At 35.9% G+C, this 22,243-nt stretch overlaps 5 protein-coding genes across 6 annotated transcripts; 3 read left to right on the top strand and 2 right to left on the bottom strand.

The window, feature by feature from the left end:
* The first annotated feature begins 180 nt into the window (after window positions 1-180).
* On the top strand, window positions 181-2,868 carry LOC129567785 (rac GTPase-activating protein 1-like). Its single transcript, XM_055445072.1, has 6 exons — window positions 181-515; window positions 624-826; window positions 939-1,666; window positions 1,727-2,260; window positions 2,391-2,523; window positions 2,619-2,868. The coding sequence occupies exons 1-6, from the start codon at window positions 392-394 to the stop codon at window positions 2,688-2,690; spliced, it is 1,794 nt and encodes a 597-aa protein (XP_055301047.1). The 5' UTR covers window positions 181-391; the 3' UTR covers window positions 2,691-2,868.
* Window positions 2,869-3,177: 309 nt separating this feature from the next.
* On the top strand, window positions 3,178-6,391 carry LOC129567796 (rac GTPase-activating protein 1-like). The gene is made up of 9 exons (XM_055445107.1): window positions 3,178-3,656; window positions 3,767-3,969; window positions 4,080-4,404; window positions 4,490-4,883; window positions 4,947-5,139; window positions 5,208-5,533; window positions 5,620-5,752; window positions 5,876-5,981; window positions 6,055-6,391. Exons 1-9 carry the CDS (start codon window positions 3,575-3,577, stop codon window positions 6,138-6,140), a joined length of 1,848 nt encoding a protein of 615 aa, XP_055301082.1. The 5' UTR covers window positions 3,178-3,574; the 3' UTR covers window positions 6,141-6,391.
* Window positions 6,163-9,897, top strand: LOC129567795 (rac GTPase-activating protein 1-like). Its single transcript, XM_055445106.1, has 9 exons — window positions 6,163-6,979; window positions 7,050-7,252; window positions 7,334-7,673; window positions 7,763-8,153; window positions 8,220-8,424; window positions 8,517-8,842; window positions 8,928-9,060; window positions 9,135-9,243; window positions 9,314-9,897. The coding sequence occupies exons 1-9, from the start codon at window positions 6,901-6,903 to the stop codon at window positions 9,403-9,405; spliced, it is 1,878 nt and encodes a 625-aa protein (XP_055301081.1). The 5' UTR covers window positions 6,163-6,900; the 3' UTR covers window positions 9,406-9,897.
* On the bottom strand, window positions 9,688-12,277 carry LOC129567802 (syntaxin-4). Of its 2 annotated transcripts, XM_055445119.1 has the most exons (9): window positions 12,152-12,277; window positions 11,308-11,502; window positions 11,153-11,245; window positions 10,829-10,934; window positions 10,459-10,707; window positions 10,289-10,362; window positions 10,063-10,200; window positions 9,893-10,003; window positions 9,688-9,809 (listed from the first exon to the last, which is right to left on the bottom strand). In XM_055445119.1, exons 2-9 carry the CDS (start codon window positions 11,338-11,340, stop codon window positions 9,735-9,737), a joined length of 879 nt encoding a protein of 292 aa, XP_055301094.1. In that variant the 5' UTR covers window positions 11,341-11,502; window positions 12,152-12,277; the 3' UTR covers window positions 9,688-9,734. The 2 variants fall into 2 exon arrangements, with proteins under 2 accessions (XP_055301094.1, XP_055301093.1); XM_055445118.1 differs by lacking the exon at window positions 12,152-12,277 and having other exon boundaries at window positions 11,308-11,580.
* Window positions 12,278-13,970: 1,693 nt separating this feature from the next.
* On the bottom strand, window positions 13,971-15,884 carry LOC129567834 (nucleoside hydrolase-like). Its single transcript, XM_055445189.1, has 5 exons — window positions 15,676-15,884; window positions 15,434-15,613; window positions 15,224-15,347; window positions 14,396-14,532; window positions 13,971-14,329 (listed from the first exon to the last, which is right to left on the bottom strand). The coding sequence occupies exons 1-5, from the start codon at window positions 15,880-15,882 to the stop codon at window positions 14,018-14,020; spliced, it is 960 nt and encodes a 319-aa protein (XP_055301164.1). The 5' UTR covers window positions 15,883-15,884; the 3' UTR covers window positions 13,971-14,017.
* Between the last annotated feature and the right edge of the window lie 6,359 nt (window positions 15,885-22,243).

The raw sequence follows: 22,243 nt of genomic DNA on the forward strand, positions 1-22,243 counted from the left end.
GCACATCACCTCATTATCCATTGTTCTATTTTTCGTTCGATGTAGTTGTTTTATGGAGCGATTACCTTTTCTAACACATTTGAAATAGAACCCAATAGAAAAAAACTGAACGCTCCGTTATGCTGTGGCAATAAAACGTTCAAATAGAGGGCGGTGAATGCTAATGACTGTACTTGCTACAGCTCAAGTACGGCCGGCTACAAGAAAACTGACATCAGTTTGTTTTCATCACTCAAACGAATCGCATTTGTGTTGTTATTGTTTTTGTTTTTGTCACCTTGTCCCACGAATTGGACGATTTTCACCATTGGAAATATAATATTTTAGCTGTCGTGTTGAATATCATGTACATTTTTATTGATCGGACGAAATAAAAATTATAACGATTTGAATGCAACCAACAAAATACACAAAAACAATAGCAAAACAGAGAAACATGGACACGATACCAAATGGCCCACTAGATGATATTAGGAAATTGGGTGAAATATTGATGAAACGTACTTCAGAAAAGGGTAAATATTCAGCAGATGATGGAACTATCGCATTAAAGATAATGAATTCTTTTTAGAAACATTTTGATCCGAATGATTTTTAATCGTAATAATTGTGTTCTCATTTAGAATATTATCGGTTTTTACACATTCAAGAGCAATGTCGCTTGAAATGGCAAGCAACTATGGACAAATTTACGCAGCTAACAAAGGTATATGAAAAATGTGTAATGGAGAGAGATGATTTGGCCGCAAATTTACAGCACATTGGTCACTTATGGGAACGAGAAAAGGAATTTCGACGCTCGATGGAATGCGAACGCAATTTTTATGTAAGTGTTTGAATTGATTATTTCGTCCCAAGCAACTCAAAATGTATTTACCTCATCGTAGTGGGTCGGAAATGTTTAAAATACATTCTTTTAAAAACGTTTGTTAATATAGAAAATGAAACTGGGCCGAATCCACGAACATTGTGACCGTGGCATAGAAAAACAGAAAAAACAGAACAAACAGAGCGATCGCAATGACAAGAATGTCGACGAAATGACTTCGACTGGATCATTTTTATCGGATTTATCAGAATTGTCGCCGAATGAAGAAAATTACATCGACAACACAGAGGCGATTTTTCAAAGTCGACAAACATCGAAGGAATTTGACACAATATTTGATGATCGAGAAAATCAAGAAAAGCTTGCCAAATCAAAGAACAAAGGCTTACTTGAGAAAACGTTCCAAGTCATTGCAAATCAAAGCGATAAACGCAACCAAAGTTTGGACGAGAGTCCCGATTCCGGTGATATTAGCGAGTATAATCGAAGAGTTCAAAGCCCACCGAAACGTATTAAGAAGCATATCCATGTATCCGAAGAAATCAATCGGGCAAAACAAAAAAAATCCAAAGAGTATCGAGCACGTAGAGAGTTGTCATCAGAAGAAGTGAATCCAAATCCCATCTACGAGCGAATTGAAGGTGATGGTAACAATTCGTTCGCTTTTGATAACAGGGGAAATTGGCCGAAAATAGAGAGTGCCGTAACAAAAACTTCAAGTAATTTTTTATATGGAACCGATTCAAAATCAGACCTTCCGATCGATTCGAACTGTAAGCATACGTTTTCTCATCGCAATGCATCACGGTCCGTTGTTTGCTTTCACTGCTCGAAAAAGTAAGTATTTTCACACAGTAAAAGTCACACCCAATTTGACTTAAAAATTCGATTCGACAGATTCAACTTTGGAATATTGGCTTTCAAGTGTACGTCATGCGGAGTTTTTGTTCATCGCAACTGTAAATCACGTTTGAAGTCCAGAGCAAAAGCACAACGACTCATGAAAAGTAACACGAAGGAGTATTTCATATGCGATTATGTTACCAGCTATGGTCCAAGTGTACCACCCCTAATTGTTCACTGTGTGAATGAAGTGGAGACTCGTGGTCTATCGGAACGTGGCATTTACCGGGTCTCCGGCTCTGAGAAGGAAATCAAAGCGCTAAAGGATCGGTTCTTGCAGAATGAAGATGTCCCGGACCTATCGAACATTGATATGCATGTTGTTTGTGGCTGCATCAAGATTTTCCTACGAAGTTTGCGCGAGCCACTCATTCCGACCCGTCTCTGGAGTGTATTCTCGAATGTAGTCGTCGACTTCGATGGCGATTCCACTGACGGTAACATCCAGAGCCACCTTCAATACGAAATAGGTCGATTGCCGAAAGCCAATCGCGACACATTGGCTTTTCTGGTTTTACATCTACAAAGGTAATTTTGAACATTTCAATCGGAACAAATAATACCTGTGATGGTGCATATTATTTTTTTCATGAAAAAAATCATGGAAATCGTTGAACAAATATTCATTCCATACAAAACTTTTTTTATTCTTCTACAGAGTCGCAACATGTGGCGCAGTGCAGATGCCAATTTTGAATTTGGCCAAAGTATTCGGACCAACTGTCGTTGGATACTCAAAGCAAGAGCCAGATCATGCAACTATTCTCGGAGAAACCATTATTCAGCAAAATGTAAGTAAACAACGATGGAAACACCTCAGTAAACACACATTTCACAATGTGACTTTTGGGCATCAAAAAGGTAATAAATTATTTATTCATTTCAGGTCATGCAACACTTTTTGAATATTCCAACCGACTATTGGTTCAGTTTCATTAGTGAAGATTTAGATGTGTGACAAACCCAAAATTTATATCGAAAAATGAACAACACCAATTTTTTACCTGTATGTCATTATTTTAGCCATTGACGCATCGAAGTAACAGTAGCAATTGACCACGAATTTAGAGATTTTGAGCTTATTTTTTGTATTTTTCTTACAACAGCAATAAAACATAACTGTGAAGTTGCAAAAATATGCATTTTTCTGATTCATTACTTATCATAAAATGTTTTATCTCTTACCTTTGTGATTTTTTCAAGAGATTATCTTCTTCCCTTTTGTCGTTCTCCAAAAACTGTTTTTCTGCATAGTTCTTTACACTTTGCATCTATTTTATCCAAACAAACTATTCATTCCTTTAAATAAACAAAAGAAAATAATTTTTCAACGTTTCTATTTTCCTTCTTCAAAATTCCCGTATATCAAACGTTCATTCCAAACGGAGCATTCAAAAAGATGGCGCGTAAAATATACCAACAGAAAATGCCACTGACGTTAGGTTGGTACGACTTTTGCATTCAACTCGAAATGTGTGTTCAAATCAAAGGTGCAATGCGAAGCGTGCAGTTAGAGTAGTTTGGCTTTCAGTTACGGTGGTTTTGTGAATGGAATGTATGAAAAATACAAATAAAACATATTGTTTCCGTTCGAATTAGTGTAGTGTTTCATTTGGAAATGTTTGGAGAAAAAAGTTATCGGAACAAATCTAATGATTTTCATACAAGCGGAAACGACGCTATGTGAATAGAGAATTCCAGTGCATTCAGCTCGATTTGGGATATAAGTGTTGCATTCCGAATTGAGTTCTTCATAAATCAACTAAAGCTGTAAATAAAAACCAAATAAAAATTAATGCCAAGCATAATTCGTTCGGGGAAAAAGAAAAGAAAATAAGAAAAATGGAGATATCTTCATTGGTGGTTGATTTCGATGAGTTGCGACGGTGTCAAGACGTTTTGACAGATGGAACTGCCGAAATTGGTATGTGTTCGATTTGCATTGTTTGGTTTTTCGGATATATTTCGTGTTCAAAATTCATTTTCAACATGTTGATTCATTGACCATTCCAATATTTTTCGTCTCGAACACAGAATTCCGTCGATTTCTCCAAGTGATGGAAGAAAGTCGTACACAGTGGCAGGCAACAACGGCTGAGGCACAAAGATTGCAACGAGAGCTAGATCGATTGCAACGAAAATACGATGAATGTGCACAAGAGCGATTAGATTTTGAAACTAAATTGTTTCATGCGCGTCGTCTATTGGAATCAGAGAGCAAAGCAAAACGTCAACTGGTAAGCCAAAAGCGGATGAGTAAGAACAATCCCCTGTTCCTTAACAAAGGATTTATAAACAATAGAAGCATAAAAGACAGTCAATAACATACGGTCTCACACATTTACAGGAAGAGAAACTGTCAACAGTGTGTGATTTTCTGCATACAGATCGTGAGCTCAACAACGAAGTTCGTGACACATTGGCATCACTGAACATTTCATCCCATAAACGCCGATCCAGGTCAAACAGATACACTGAAGATCGGCACTGCAATGACATCAATTCGACGACATCGTTTTTGTCGGACTTGTCTGTGACACAATTTGACGACGATTTTCACGAAATGACAAGACCCTTCAAAAAACATTGTCCATCGACGATAGCATCCAACATTTCATGCGTTGAATCGAAACAAAAACGGCGCAGTGCGCGACGGAGCATGGATATGCGAAGTAAGTTTAGAGTGTCAATTTCTATTGACTATTCGAATGTGTCTTGAAAAGAGATTTCTTTTTACTATTTCATGACATCCCGCAGAAAATACAAGTTTAATCGAATTGGATGGTCCTGAGCAAGTTATTGCCAACGCAAAAATAACAATCCCTCAGGATGACGGTCCAATTTTGGCAACATCAATCATTGAAACCGTTCCGAATTCGGCGCTTTATGACAAATTCCGTCGAATTGATAGTGAACTACCGCAAGAGGAAGTGAAAGAAAACATTGAACTTTCGGAAAGTGCTACGACAACTGCAACTCTAACATCGAATAAGCGATCGTTGGATTTGCAAGACGTATCGCCCGCACCAAGTGCACCACTCCAAGAAATTATCAATAATCCAAAGTTTATGCTAAATTTGCCGGTTCGCCAACATGAATTCAACAGCAGAACGATTTTACGGTCGGAATCTTGCGTGTATTGCTTGAAAAAGTGAGTATGGCCATGGTTGGACGCGTAGAACCGAATTTGATAGGAAGTTAATTTGAATTTTAGATTTCGATTCGGATCATCAGCATTAAAGTGCCGCATGTGTAGTATTTATGTTCATGCAGACTGTAAAGCTCAGTATAAAATGGCTTGTGTTCCGAAGAATCATGACAAACACGGAAAAATTGGCCATATCACCGATTACGTGTCGAATGAGACGCCGATGATACCGCCACTCATTGTACATTGCATCAACGAGGTAGGTTAAAAATGAAAACTGGAACATTTTCATGAATAACAACTAAATATGAGTATCTCATATCGTAGGTTGAGTCAAGGGGTCTTTTGGAGAAGGGCATATATCGTGTTTCTGGCTCTGAGAAAGAGATCAAATCACTCAAGGAGAGAATTCTGCGCGGAAAATCGGTACTGAATCTATCAAGTGTTGATATTCATGTGGTTTGCGGTTGCATCAAAGACTTTTTGCGTGGATTATGCGAAACACTCATCCCAACCAATTTGTGGACGAATTTTTCGAATGCGGTGCAGATGATTGACGACAAAGATATCGAACGGCAACTAATTGCCACGATCAATCTACTACCGCAAGCCAATCGCGATACGATGGCCTACTTAATTCTACACTTGCAACGGTTCGTATTGATCAACGATAAATCAATTGAACGATTTCATGAAACTCAAAATTTCCTATTTTTTAATTCACATTGAATCTGTGCAGAGTTGCAAGCTGGAATGCTGTTCAGATGCCCATTGAAAATTTGGCAAAAATATTCGGTCCAACCGTGTTGGGTTATTCATGTGCCGACCCCGATCATCATGCCATTTTATCCGAGACAATGGTACAAAAAGATGTAAGTTCAACAATTAAGCTTTTCTTTTCAGAAAAAGAAATTATTTCGACCAAAACTTCAAAGACAGTGGTTGTTTTACTATGAATTGTTTATGAAAAATCAATCAAAATATTCTTGTTTCAGGTGATGGAAAATCTTTTGAATATTCCGGCCAATTTCTGGGCACGTTTCATCAATGCTGATTCAACCGATACAGAAAGTCAAAAATCTTCGGGATATTCATTCTTTGGTTAGTTTGAAGAGAAAACGATACGCAAATGTATCTTGGTGAACTGATAAATAACGAATTTGTTTCTTTTTAGGCACGCCAACCGCCAGAGTTCTGAACAATACCATGCGCAAAGAGAGAAGATTCTTTGCAACACCGCCGTATTCATCAAGACGCTAGATAAATTTTACCATAATTTTAAGTCAATTTTCACCAAATCAAACATCGAATACATTCCACAAAAGTGTAAAAGTTTTTAAAAATGTACAAGAATACGTTGTCCAAAAAATGTAGTTCAAGTGTAAGCTTAAGCCGTTTTTTTTCTCACAATGGAAAAACTGTTTAACTTTTATTTTAAAATTCCTGTTCTAATTTAAAAAAAAAAACAACAACAAAAAAAGATTAAATTTTTCCAAACAACAATGTTTAAATTCAAATTGTTTACATTCAAACGTTCAGTATCGCGAAAACGTTCAAATGGCGCTAGTGACAACTCAAAAACAAATCGTGTAATGACGTTAGGTTGGCAGCGCTGTCATTCAACTGAAATTCATATTTCAACCGTCATCTGATGTGAAGCGTGCAAAAAATTGTTCATTCGACTAGAGTCATTGAATATTCATTGCAATTTGTGTTCAACTAGCATTTATTTCGGGTATATTTTGTAATTGTGTTTCGTGAACGTCTGATAGCCAATAAACCCAATTCAAAAGATAAGAAAGTCATAAACACAATCAGTGCAAAACAGAAAGTAGAGACGCTGTATGTTCGGTAGAATAGTATACAAATCAATTTGATAGGGCCAAATATCCGTGGTGTTGGATATTTCTTCCGCAATTCACAACGAAAAAACCATTAAAACGGGAAAACAATATTATGCACATTTGATTTGCCGATTGGTTCCTGTTCAAAAGTGAAAGATTGCAAAAGAAAAATAGTAATGGAATTATCATTGGTTGCCAGTTTTGATGAGCTGAGACGGTGTCAAGACATTTTGACAGATGGTACATCTGAAATTGGTAAGTGCTTGTTTGCATATTTTCCGATGTCACTGTGCGGTTTGATGCTAATAATGAGGTTTGATCACAGAATTTCGTCGCTTTCTTCAAATCATGGAAGAGAGTCGATTGCAATGGCAAGCAACAACTGCAGAAGCACAGCGTTTGCAGCGTGAACTAGACAGATGTGCACAAGAACGCTCGGATTTCGAAACGAAATTGTTCCATGCACGCCGATTATTGGAGACGGAAAGCAAAGCACGGCGAGCTGCCGAGGTTGAACGTGATCATTTGGTAAGTGAATTATTGCTCTTTTTACATCGCACATGGCGCAGTTTGTGTTAGAAAACTCATTGATCTTGTTTGTGTCAATAGGAGAAGAAACTGTCCAGAGCATGTGAATTTTTGCATCATGATCGCGAGATCAACGACGAAACTCGCAGCAAATTAGCTTTTTTGAACATGTCGGCGCGTAAACGAAAGTCCAAATCAAATCGCTACGTTGAGGATAAATATGGCAATGAAATCAATTCAACCGGATCATTTTTATCGGATTTATCGGTGACACAATCAGAAGAAGACTTCCTTGAGGTGTCGAAACCATTCAAAAAGCATCGTCCATCGACGAATGCCGCAAATATAGCGAACACATCGTATGCTGAGGCGAAGCATGCACGCCGTAGTGCACGAAGAAGCATGGATTTGCGACACAAGAGTAAGTTTGGTCTGAAGTGGTCATATGGATATTGTTAATCAGAAAGTTATTATTCAAATTGTAATGCATAATCGCATCATTTTCACCAGAAAACACAAGTGTAATCGAACTGGATGGATCGGATAAAATCGTGGCCACCACAAAAGTTTCAATTCCACAAGGTGACGGTCCAATTGAAGCCACTTCAACAATCGAAGCCGTCCCAAGTCCAGCGCTCTACAGTCAATTTAATCGAATTGATCATGCAGAACAGCCGTACTCACAAGTCGGCAAAGACGATAAGAAATTGCCGGACAGTGCAATGGTAACGCCACAACGACACTCGATGAAGCATACCGAAGAGTATCCAATGCCGAGTGCCCCACCATTGCAAGAAGTCACCAACAATCCGAAATTGCTACTGAATTTGCAAGGCCGTCAACACGAATTCTCAAGCCGAACCGTGCTACGATCAGAATCATGCGCTTACTGCTTGAAAAAGTAAGGGCTTTACATGAATGTCATGCATTTTGAAGGGAAACTTACAGTGTTTGTCTCGAGTTTTAGGTTCCGCTTTGGTGCATCAGCCCTAAAGTGTCGTTTGTGCAGTGTGTATTTGCATCAAGACTGCAAGATTCAATTTGCAATGGCATGCATTCCGAAGAGTCAAGGAACGCCCGGATTCAAGAATGGCAAACAAGGTTATATTACGGACTATGTTCCAGCTGAAAGCCCAATGCTTCCACCACTCATTGTGCATTGTGTGAATGAGGTATGTCCGAATTCATTTCGAAAAATAAAACACATTCATTCAAGGCAACTAATTCGATTTTAATTCCAATGGGAATGTTAATTTTGGTACAGGTTGAAACTCGTGGTTTATCGGAAGAAGGAATCTATCGTGTATCTGGTTCGGAAAAGGAAATCAAGGCACTTAAAGAGCGTATCTTACGGGGGAAATCACTTCCAAACTTGACAAACTATGACATTCATGTAGTTTGCGGCTGCATCAAAGACTTTTTACGTGGATTGAAAGAGCCACTCATTCCGACTGCCTTGTGGAAGAACTTTTCCAACGCAGTTCAAACCGTTGACGAGGCAACAGGCGTCCGTGAATTGTTTGCAGCAATCAATCAGCTGCCACAGGCCAATCGTGACACGCTTGCCTACTTGGTCATGCACTTACAGCGGTATGTAGCGTTCAGTCCAAATCAAGAGCATTTCTCTTTTGCAATTATTATTCAACATTTTAACTATGCCATTTTTGGTCAACAGTGTCGCAACATGTAAGGCCATCAAAATGCCATTAGAAAACTTGGCCAAGATATTCGGCCCAACAGTTTTGGGTTATTCAAGCGCTGATCCCGATCAACATGCCATTTTCACTGAAACAATGATTCAAAGAGATGTGAGTTTCCTTTAAACCAGAAGACAAAGACAACATATTTTATTAAACAACATTTTTTCCCGAATATTTTCTAGGTGATGATTCATTTGCTAGAAATCCCAACGGATTACTGGTCCAGATTTATCAATGTTGAAACAACGACAGATACAGACAGTCAGAAGATTTCAGGCTATTCCTACTTTGGTAAGTTTCCTCGGAAGAAACACATCATTCAAATCCATCACTTTGCTAAACTCATTCCTCCTTTTGTCAGGTACACCGAATGCTCGTGTAACCAACACTACATTGCGCAAGGAGCGTAAATTCTTTGCCACACCGCCATATAGTACAACCAGTCGACGTTAAGAAATTGTCCTTAAAGTATACTTAATCAAAACATGAATGCAGTATTTAGTTATCAAGTATCAATGGGCGTCGTAGCGCCAATTTATTCTATACGTAATGCCTGAATCGTGAGTAGCACATCCGATACAGAGTTGTGTTTTTCATTCGTTCGTCGTATACACACAGTATTGTTTTTTCTTGTGAATTTTTATCACCAAATTAACACGTTTTCAGTCAAAAAATTAAAAAAAAATTGAACTAAAAATAAAAAATATATGAACGGCTCTAGTTCAAAACACAATATTCGAGAATGAAAATAAAGTTGCGAAACGTTTATTTTCCATGCAAATTTAATCGACAAATATAAGAATTAAAATAATCAAGGTTAGAATAATGGTTAACCAGAAGAGAAACCAGATTTTCCACTGAAATGAAAACGAAAAAAAAATGTTTATGTTTACAAAGAACCTAGTAAAATTGAAATAAATGCACTATAAATTTGATTTACTTTCATCCGTTTGATTTTCATTTCACGTGCTTTTTCCAGTTTTTCAGCACCCTTGTCTATATTCAATGTGGCTTGATGAGCAAAGTACTCAATTTGACTAATCAATGGGCTCTAAAAGTTCAAACTCATACTCAAAAGGTCATTTGGCTTGAATGAGACGAATTATTTACCTGTTCGATGACTAAGGCTGAAATTCTTAGGAACATATCACGCACTTCAATTAACGACCGTTCTACCTTTTCTAGCTCGGAATGCCTAACGAGTAACTCACGTAGCTTGTTGCGCTCTGACTCAGCTTGCTCAAGCAGCTTAAAATAAAGAGAAGCATTTTTTTGTCGTTCAGTATCAAATACAGATATGGTAATTGTGTGGAAGTATTCATCTGAATGAGCTCACATTCCCCACAAATATTGACGTAGTCTTATTTGCAATGAGCGATTCGGTTTCCTCCTCCGTGATGTATGCGTCAACTTGAATCGTTTAAATAAATACAAATTGATTCAACTTTTTTTCAAATTGGACTGGTTTAATCCAATTTCAATTTTTTTTTCGCGTCATATATTTACCGATTTTTGCGTGACGTTGAATTGTTTTCTTCACACGTTCCTCATAATCGGACAAGAATTGCTCGTGATGCTTCCAAACCACAATGAATTCCTCACGAACCGAGTAGAAATGCAACCGTTTTACTCGAGCTATAACACTGCAATCATCAGCTGTTGGCATATCGATCTCTTGTTCCTTCATATGCGAATAAACTCGTTGGCACAGAGACATATTTTCTAAACGGAGTTTCTCCATATTTTCAGGCAATGCTTGGGTTTTTAAACAAAAATGTTAACCGAGAAATAACAACACATTAAATTGGGTTGGGCAATTAACAACACATCATTTTTTTGTGTGGAGTAAATCGAGCATTATTCAATATGCACTCACTTTTCTGTGACGTTGATTGAAATGTTTGCGACATTTCGCGTATGTAACGCTTCATCGTTTCGATATTCTCGCGAATTGTTTGGATCCATTGTCGAATTTTTGTGTACTTGTGAGATAACGACACCATGAGATACAACATGAAAATAGAACAAAAAATATTATCATTTCCAAAAGTTGAATCGAAATTAATTAAAAAAACCAAAAGAAATAATAATGAAAAATGGAAATGACAAAGTTATGATAATTTATAAAACAAAGAGCTTTTTCCATAAAAAAATATGAAGCCGAATTTTTGAAATAATAAATCTTTCACAAAACACTCACTTCACTGAGAATATCTTCAATTTGTAGTTCAATTTTGTTGGCTTTGATATCGATGATTGTGTCTCGTATATTGTTCGGTGGACAATTGCACAGCTGTAAATTAAACACTATAATTCATTTATTCAATTTGAAAGCACTCTCCTTTCGGATTTTACCCTTTTCAATTCCTCTAGTCGATCTTTGACCATCTTTTTTTCTGTTGTTTCTCTGTTGAAACTGAGCGTATTTTATTGTTGTTTTTCAGTCGACCGAATTATATCATCTACTTCATATCGGCGCTCCCATTTTTGGTATTAGTAATTGGGTAAAGAGAGACAAGACACAGCCAATGATCCAGTACAAAGAGAGACCTTTTCGAATTTAAAACGACGACAATAAATGAACAAATGATAGAGACGAAGTGTCACATGGAATAAATTGAGTCAAATGTGTTTATAAGTCGGAAAAGGTACTTGTTGATGATTAATTGTGTTCGAAAGCGCAACACAAGACATACGCAATTCGATTAAACTCTCTTGCTATCATCACGGCCACAGATAGACAACGACAAAAAAAAAACAACAATGTAACAAAAACACACGAATGTGTGCAAACAATACACACGTTCGATACGGTTTCACACTTTTGCAGAGCCGGTGTTTGCGGTGTGTTAGACGTGCGAGCGCCCACGTTCGCAAATGTATCTGTTATCGCTAACACTCGCGATTACAATTGAAATCGTTTGCAGTGAAAAAAGTGTCGTTGCGCCCGCGCATTCAATAACAAGCGTTAAGTGTGTAAACTATTTTTGTTCTTTTTTGTTCCTTTTTGTTTCATCAACCGGAATTTCGGGTGGAAGATTTGAAGCAATTTGCGGTCTCGCGCAATGTAGGTGGAAGCGACTGTGCACTTTTCTCGCTCTATGCTTTGGAATACCGTTTTACAACATTCTAATCGTGGTTGGTATCGGTTTGCGTGTCAAGAATGGATTGTGTGAATTCCACTTAAACTTTTTATTACCCTCGTATTTCATGCAAACTAAATGATTTACACGGTTCATACACGATGCAAATTCTTTGGATTTCACTTGTTACAGCCTTTGTGGCCATTAAAAGACTGACAAATCATAAAATCACATCCATTCCAATGAACAAGGCAATACATAATAAATTTGTGTTCGACTTTGTTATATACTCGCTTCAATTAGCGCCAATTAAAATCAATAACCACAACGTCGCATGATCGATTCGCTGCTACACAATACAAATGGATCGGGTATGGCTTGTATGGAAATTCAGTGACTTGGCGAGCACCTGACAATCATCAATATATTTGTATCGACTAATTGAGGCTGTGAGAATGAAAATGGCAATACAGTAAATCCTTGGATGATTTCAACGGCTTTCTTCTTTTAGAAACTCGGTTTCCAAACACCTACACCTATAAATCCATTTGAACCAAAGTATTTGACTTCTGAATAATCGTGAATGAGTGGCTCAGTTGCTTTCTTGTAAATTAGCATCAAGTGAAAAAATAGCATATGATTTATTCTTTAAATCACTTACATCTTTGCGATTTGCACCATTCAATATGCGATAAGCATTTTTAACCACATTTTCGACAGTTGTATTCCATTGGCCGCTGTATTCGCAAGCACGTTAACACTTTGCATCTATTTTCCAAGATTATCTTCAATAATCACCAGTGGGCATTGCCCAGACGTCATCGGTTCGGTATCAATAATTACAAACTTTTGGCTTTTATTCGTCATCATTTCGACACAATTAGAACTGGATTTAGTTCCAGTAGACCCTTTTACAGAGATGCCAAGATTGAATTTCACATTCTTTGTTAGGATCTATCCATTTATAAACACTACCTATTGTGATTGTGTAATACATTTTGTTATTAGTCTTGGATCATGGATTTTACTTTTCCGTACACAACGTGTCAAGGGAAAGTATAGGAATTGGTCCCGAAAACTTTTTTCGCAAAATTGGTTCAGATCATCATAAAAACTCATGAAACGCGTAGAAAACCACTTTTTGAGACACTTTTCCGTTCGACGACGGCGTTGGTGTTTGTTAACACGATAACTCAAAAAATAATTGAGATTATCAAAATCTGGAAATGCCAAAAGTTTTGTATCCGAAAAAATTAGTTTAAGTTCGAAAATGAGCCATTTTCGACTTTATCCTGGGGTACTTGCCCTAAGAAAAGACTCAAAAAAATGACAATTTTGTATGGGAGGTACCCGAAAATCGACTCCGAATGGCTTCAAACTTTCTGGAGTTTCATTTTTTGGGAGAAATGATTTACGGGTAATGATTTACCTCCCATACAAAATTTTCGATTGTTTGACAAAAATTATCGATTTTTCGACAATTTTACATGGTAAATCGATTCCGATTGGATTCAAATTTTCTGAGGTAACATTTTTTGGAGAAAAAATAAGATTCTGAAAGTTTCATGTTGATCGAATTTGCACAAGTTTGATTTGTGGCCCTCAATTTTTGTCGAAATTTCATTGGAGAAAATTGAGGACCAAAAACCAAACTTTCGACAATGTAATCAACATGAAACTTTCAAAATCTAATTTTTTTGCCAAAAAATGAAACCTCAGAAAGTTTTGAGCCAATCGGAGTCGATTTATGGGTACGTACCTTCCATGCAAAATCGTCTAAATTTCGACTATAATAGGCCGATTTTTCACTGCCTTTATTTCAAGAAAATTCACAGAACAAACCAAAAGGACGGACAACGGTACGGAAAAGTTCGGGATAACGAATGTAATTCTTTTTATTTATTTATCATTTTGAATATACAAATTTTTTCTCCCATTACTCTTATAATTGGTTTTAAGATATGATGTGAATTGTTGATCCGTTATGCGTTTGCAGCCCACAGTAGCAAAGTTTTCGTTTCTTCTTGGTATACCGTTTCGATGACACAAACATTGTGTTTGCTGCTGTTTAAATTGAAAACGATTTGACCGCGAGTGTGAAGACCTTGTAGCTCAACTGTAGCGTGATAATTGTATTTTGTTTGAATGCATTTTTCTGGGAAAAGAAAAACTGCGACTAATAACGAGTCAAATGGTGTGTAAAATTGTTTGCCACGATATGCAATTTGCTCAATTTCATTCAGTAGTTGTACGTTTGTATGGTCAACGCTTCCCAACACATTAAATCTCCAATCCTAAAAGAAAACAAATCGTATTTCTTGGAATATATGCAATTACCTACTTTCAAAAAACGTGTATACCAATGATATGTCTATTTCTGATGCACATTCTAAGGGTACTATTGTCATCGGGCATTTTAGTGAATTTAAAGCGATATTCGCTGCTTCTGGATCCATATAAAAATTAAATTCAGATCCAGCCAATGCATTTCCTCTTCCTGAAATTCCCAATGCCAGCGCAAGAAAGAATGTCTTAGTTTTTATATCAAGTTACTACAATGCTATAATATGTATATCTTTGTGGAAAAAATAATGACTACTAGTTAGCTAGTCATCTGAAATTTCAATCATAGACATCATAGTACGAGCAAACATCTAAACAAAATTTCCCAAAATAGTTAACTGTTTCAATTACTATACTTCCATATATTGTATGGAAAAAAATAATCAAGTAACTAAAGTCTAATCACCATAGTCGAAAAATTGGCACAAGTGTAGATGTTACCAACTATTGAACTTCAAACTAGTATTCGCAGTCGGGGTTTGAATCCAGAAACGGTCCGTGAAAATGTTTGAAATTGAATAAACATTATAACTAAACACAAATATACCAAATAAGATTTTGTTTTAGGCGACGTGCACTCTTCTCGAGAAAATCCACAAAAACTGTAGATGATTGTCTAATCTCGGGGTTTTGGGATTTGAACCCCTGACAAATAGTTCATTTGTCTTTAATATAGTGCCACCTAGGATGAATTTTTTTGTTGAAATTTTGAATGTCTCCAAAAATTATTATAGTTTCAAAGTGTAAATTGCGTTTTGCTCTAATGTGAGAGGCCCCTACACGGACCCGACAATCCCCCAAATGCGAACACTACTCCAAACACAAGATAAAAAAATCGATCAAACCTTTGCAATTGCCACCCATAATAAAAACGTCTTTGATATCTTTCTTTATTTCTGGATATGTTTTGATAGCCATAGCGATGTTAGTTAATGGCCCGAGACAAATGAGGGATATTTCGTGAGGATGCTAAAACGCGCAGTAAACGGAATGGATTGAAAGACATAAATTAAAAAAATACATATTAGAAAATTAAAAAAAATCAAAAAATTTACCTCAATCACTAATTCACGAATGATTTCAACCGCATTTTGCCGTTGAATTATTTCATTGATATCGGTTGGGTAATGGGGTTTCCAAAATTCAACGTCACAAAATCCGTTTGATCCGAAACTCATACCAATTTTCGTCTCTTCAGGGATCAATGGTTCGGTTGCACCTTTATAGATTGGGATCTGTTGAAAAGAATTGTTATTTTAAACAAATCGATAGAAAAAATAAGTACTATGGTTCTTACATCAGTGCGATCAAGACCGTCCAAGATGCGATAAGTATTTTTGATTACATTTTCAACCGTTGCATTTCCATGCACCGTTGTAATCGCAAGCACTTTGACGTTTTCCCTGGATTTCTCTGCCTTTAGGATCATTTGCAGTGCCCAGGCATCGTCAGCTCCCATATCCGTATCGAAAATTACGCATCGTTGCTTCGCTTCGTCGTTCATTTTACTGGTTAGACGCTCAAAATAGTACTCTACAGTACTAAATGTGATAGAATCTATTGTTAAAATTAACCATGCAATTGAGAACGGATGTCGCATAAAAGATAACGACCTATATATATATCTGCTATATACGTCACAAATAATAATTACTCTTAAGTATTGACAACTTTTCAAAAAATACTGAACCTCCTCATTCGAATGTAAATTTATAAATGAAATTTATTTCACATTTAATGCTAAAAGAACTTTTCGCTTTGGCCGGTCACATACATTATTTTGCCTTCGTTATCACAAGATTATTGGTACTTTCTTTTATTTCGTAAGTTTTTTTATCTTTTACAACTCACCAATGATTGTTTGTTGGAATAAATCTTTTGAAATATTGTTATAGAACAGAAGCAAATTATCTTTCTTGAATTTTAGTAGAAATGTTGAGAAAATTGAAGAAATATTGTATAGATGAATCTTTCTATTCTGTGTTCTTGATTGCTCGGATCACACTGGCAAACCGCACTTGTTATATGTTTCATTGAGTTAATTCGATAATGATCGCATTGATACATACTCTGTGTCAGTAAAAATTGAGGCTGAGTGCATGGGGTTTTCATAATTTTGATTCTCAATTTGTTTTGAGTACCAACGTTAGATGTTTTTTTTCGCATCAACATTCGGATTGTCGAGTCAAGAAAATTCGTCAAACCTTTTTTCTTTGATAATTCTGTTGGAAAGATGAATGAGATGAAAAAAAAACTATTGTTGAAGCAACTTAAAAGATGGCAGAACTGACATTTTGTGGGGAGAGACGAAACCATAGATTAGATTTTGAGAACACATTTTCATTGATAAAATTGCTCGCAATTGGGAAATTCGTCACTTTAAACATACAATTGATATTCATTCTTACCAGTGTTTGATTTTTGTGGGTATTGTACAAACACGTATGTATAGTTCATTCAATGCAAACGATTTTCTATGGGACTCGTCAATTCTTCCGTTTTGAACAACGCAAATAATGCATAATAATAAATATGGATAAATATTTTTTCTGTCTGAATTGCATTTTCGCTTTTATTGTCAAAAGATAACAGTTATTTGAAACAAAAACTGTTGTTATAGAAATGGTTTTTCCGCTACTAAGACGGTAACATAGCACATCTCTATTTATTTTGTGGTAATATCTCACTAATATTTGGCTTATCTCTACGGTAACTACATTTTCATGCTGTGGTTAGTATCTGAATGATGTGTGGCCAGAATAATCTCTAAAAACTGAATTGATGGTTATTTCATCTTATTTATTTAAAGGTCTTGCGGTATTTCTATACTTTCTGCGTTAAACTTTGAATTCTTCAATTTATCGGAATTCAATCATTCCCCAATTTTGGGAAACTCTATTATTCTTAACTAAATATTCCTGTATTTGCTTTTGACTCATGGCTTTAATTTTCTGGGTTAAATTTTTGATTTCTTCGATAATAAAATCTGTGGCCCGAACTAAAAGTGACGTTTGTTTAGATAAAGTAGAAATAATAGGCCTGGTTGTAATTGGAGTTAATTCCAATAATTTTTTCCGATCCAAATTCAGTTCCAATTTCTGCTTCTCTTTAGCCAGCTCTTGATTGAGTTGATGTTCGTTTAGACTCAAATAGCCCCAAATTTTTTTAACCACAAACAGTCCTTCGTTAAATCGATCCGTTCCGAGTTCAAATTTATTGTGATGCATCATTACGGTTTTGATTCTCTTTAACATGTCCTCGATGGTTTTACCGCTGAAACAGGCCAGATTTTTAGCATCAATAAATTTCAATAGAGCACTATATGAAGCAGATTGATGAGTCATGCCCATGTCACTACGTGTATACGTCGGACCGCTTGGCTCTAAACAAATAATATCCGGAATTGAAACGGCTCCATTGTTTTTCGCCGCTTCGTTGATTTTCTATCGCCGGAATTTTTAAATATTACATTTTGATCCACCAGATTTATGATCCAGCCAATAACCAATGATTTTTGATTATAAAATCCATTTCGACCAGAACGATGATTCGCTAGAATACAGATTTACAGGCAATAACATATTATTAACTATACTTAATTGCATAATAATAACGGCCGATATATTGGTCCAACATAACATAATATGTTACGAAATATGTTGGATTTTTTTTTAATAAATCCTATGATTCGGCGCTAATAATATATTATTAACTATAATAATAACATATTATTAAGATATAATCTTAATAACGCTTTTTTCGCGCATTTTTTCGCCGGAGTACTGACAAGTTGTTTTTTCACTGCGGAGTACACACATGAATTTTTGCACTGTTGCAATGAAATTAAAATGACTCTTTGAAACGGAATTATCATGTATTGAACTTAACCATTAAGTTTAGGAAATCGCCAGTCCCGACATTGAAAGGATCAATTTACCATATTTTGTCTGCATTGTTATAGGTGTGTACACCGTACAGTGCTTGTTTTCTCTCCAGCTAGGGAAAAGAATGCGCGAAAAAAGCGTTATTAAGATTGCATCTTAATAATATGTTATTAATTGAATTAATAAAATCCATCTTAATAATATGTTATTATTATAGTTAATAAAATGTTATTACCGCCAAATCTTAGGATTTATTAAGATAACACCCGATATAACGCATAACATATTATGTTATTATTATGCTGAATCTTAATAACGTTATTAAGATTAAAAAAATCCCAACATAACATAATAATAAATATGTCGGGCAATAACATATTAATAACATATCGAAAATGTAAATCTGTACGCTGGAATGCTAATGAAGTTAATCGGTCCAATCGATTTTTTTATATACCAATCAAATTCAACGATTTCATTCGGTTTAAATATCTCAAACCATTTTTTAACGGCACGAATTACTTCGGCTCTGAATTCTTGCCTGTTTTTTGATGTTCTAGGAGTTTTTCAACGAATCCATGTCGACGTGATCACGATGATTCTGCGAAATGATGATAACATCAATTTTTGGGAGACTCTCAATATTCGGATAGGATTCGGTCCTTTCGGAATACAACATTTTAGATAGATCATTGAACACTGGATCGGTTAAGATATTAAAGCTGGGGAGTTGAATCAACTGAGTCGCATGCCCAATATTTTGAATTGCATAATTTTCTCCTGGTTGTAATTCCTGCCCATCATCACGCTTATAGATTTTAATATTTGGTTCTTTGTCTTCGCCTTAAGAAAAATACATCAACTTTGCCTTCACAGTTGGTGATACATGAGAGCTCCGGAGTGTTCTTTTAACTTCGGTCTCTGTGAAAATTCGACGATCATTTGCGGCACTTTAATTTATAGGATTTGTTACATATTTGCCGTTTTTCTGAGCGTAACGTGTAAATTTTATGTCACTGAATTTTTCTTTTAACTCATCTATATGAGTGTCTGGGATGTCTCTGCTTGAGGTTATTACAGCTCCACCCTCCGACCTGAAATATTAAATTCAAGAAAAAATTGTACTTCCAGCTTAAGAAAGTGTGGAGTCAGACGTGTGCAAGGTCAAAAATTCAAGGGGGGGCTTAAAATGATTTTGCCAGAGGGGGGGTGAAAATTTATAAATGGGTGTCAAAAAAAATGAATACCTAAAAACAAGGTCCCCACTTTTGAAAATCGATTATATCTAGTGTAAAATTTTCCAAATCACTCGAGGGGGGTCCACATTTTGGAATCCTGGAGGGGGGTAAAACTGGAATACCCCCCCCCCCCCCTTGCACACGTGTGTGTGGAGTTCAATTTCAATCTTTAGAATGATAATTTTATTGTTCTTCTGATATGAAATGCTTACAAAGATGCTACCACCACAACTATGAAAACAACCGAGAAAACATTGCGGAATGAAGCCATTTTGGAGTTTTTCATTGCATTTATTATTATTCTTCTTTATGTCATACGGTAAATGTGTAAACACAAATACATGCTGCCACGAAGGCCAATTATCATTGTTACATTTTTCTTATAGCTACTTTCGTGTATAAAATTTATTTTTCATTTTCAAGATGTATTTTAAATCTATTCATAAATTGTTTTTTCTTCTCAATATTGCGAATTTCGTCGGGAATTCGATTCCATAATGTAGGGCCACTAATGCTAAAAGATGGGCAGCCACTATATACAGTGAGTTTTCCTGCATATAAAATCAATTGACTAGATCGAGAGGAGAGTAAGTTCATCTGACTTTGTTATGAAAGAGAAGAGTAAGTTTCTTTCGACTCAAAAATGGTTAAAGGCGAGTATGTTCATTTTTGGCGGGTCCTCGCGGTTTTCCACGGTTTCCGCGGAACTGATAAGAGATAACAACTTGGTGTCTTCGGCAAAGTTGTAGCACTCGAGGTCTTCTATTACATTGCTGAAGTCAATTATCTCTTATCTCTTATCAGTTCCGCGAAAAGCGCGAAAAATGATAAGAAAAAAAAAGTTCTATATAAAATTTGCATTTTTATGTGCGCGATTTGCGCGCAACTGATAGGAGATAAGAGATAGATGTCTTCAGCAATGTTATAGAAGACCTCGAGTACTACAACTTTGCCGAAGACACCATGTTGTTATCTCTTATCAGTTACGCGGAAACTGTGAAGACCGCAGAGGCTAGACGGTACTACAACATACTCTTCTTTAACGCCAACAGAATCATCAGAAAATATACTCTCCTCTTTCAAAATATATTAGAATTTTTTCACATACTCTCCTCTCGAACTAGTCAATAGAAATGTCACACTATATACAGTGAACTTTTGTTACGTTAACTGTATATAGTGTCTCATTTTATATACAGTGAATATTCAAAGTTCACTGCATATAGTGTGACATTTTATATGCAGTGAGAATTTTTTAACCCCATAGAAACGCTCGGCGCGCGCGCTCTCTCGCTTTCTATGGGGTTAAAAAGAAAATTAAATACTACCTTTTCTTTCTTCCATAATATTTATCACCAATTTCACCTGTCAAACAGCAATTGTTTCGACTGTGTTCATCCGTTTGTTTACAAACAAATTGTGATTTTGAGACTGCGACAGCATATAAAACTATAGTGTTTATGCGTACGACAGCGTCCGATTGAATTGGCGTGCTATTTTTTTCTCTTTCATTTCCACTGCTATTGTGCTAATGTTTTGTATATTTGTTGTTTCCCCAAAACGATAAAATAAACGATGATGAATGAAAACAAAACATTCGCACAATAGCAGTGGAAATGAAAGAGAAAAAAATAGCACGCCAATTCAATCGGACGCTGTCATACGCACAAACACTACAGTTTTATATGCTGTCGCAATCTCAAAATCACAATTTCTTGTAAACAAACGGATGAACACAGTCGAAACAATTGCTGTTTAACAGGTGAAATTGGTGATAATTATTATGGAAGAAAGAAAAGGTAGTATTTAATTTTCTTTTTACCCCATAGAAAGCGAGAGCGCGTGCGCGCCCAGCCTTTCTATGGGGTTAAAAAATTCTCACTGCATATAAAATGTCACCCTATATGCAGTGAACTTTGAATATTCACTGTATGAGACACTATATACAGTTAACGTAACAAAAGTTCACTGTATATAGTGTGACATTTTATATGCAGGAAAACTCACTGTATATAGTGGCTGCCTAGAAGATGTCTTATGAAAATTATTGGAAGGTTTCTTTATAATTAACTTATTATTTGAACGAGTATTATTAGTGTTGATGGTTAAAATATTGTTTAAATATGTTGGCGTTTCCTCATTTATTATTTTATTTATCATACTGCCAGATGTAATGTACGACGATCAGATAATGTCATAAGTTGCAATGAATTACGGTGTTGTGTTATATGTTCATGTCGACTTACATTTAAAATATATCTTATACAAATATTTTGCAATCTTTCCAACTTTTCATTATTACCAATTGATCCGTGAACTCCATAATTATGATATATTATATCCATATAGTCAAAAATTGGAAGAATTAATGATTTGTATAACTGAAGTTTGTTTTCTGGTGGCAAGATCATTTTTAATGGGGCAATTGTATCCCATGATCTTTTTTGAAGAATTTTAACATGATTATCATTTGATAAGGTTCTGTTGAGCTGAAAACCCAAGTCACGAACGTTATCAACATACTCTATGTTATCACCACCAATACCAATTTTTGGCAATGTACTATAGTTTAGTTTATGAACGTTATTTTTAGAAGATATTATCATTGCCTGAGATTTACTTGCATTGATATCAATGCCATAATCTTTGCAAAATTGTTCGATGTTCTTCATTTCATCGTTAACTATAGGGGAATGTATCCGGTTGTGGGCACCGCTTTTTGTTTCAGCCATAACTTGTCACA

The sequence above is a fragment of the Sitodiplosis mosellana genome, unplaced genomic scaffold, assembly GCF_009176505.1.
Source record: "Sitodiplosis mosellana isolate CC-2019 unplaced genomic scaffold, AAFC_SMos_1.0 Smas_scaffold_12, whole genome shotgun sequence".
In the NCBI taxonomy this organism is placed as follows: domain Eukaryota; kingdom Metazoa; phylum Arthropoda; class Insecta; order Diptera; family Cecidomyiidae; genus Sitodiplosis; species Sitodiplosis mosellana.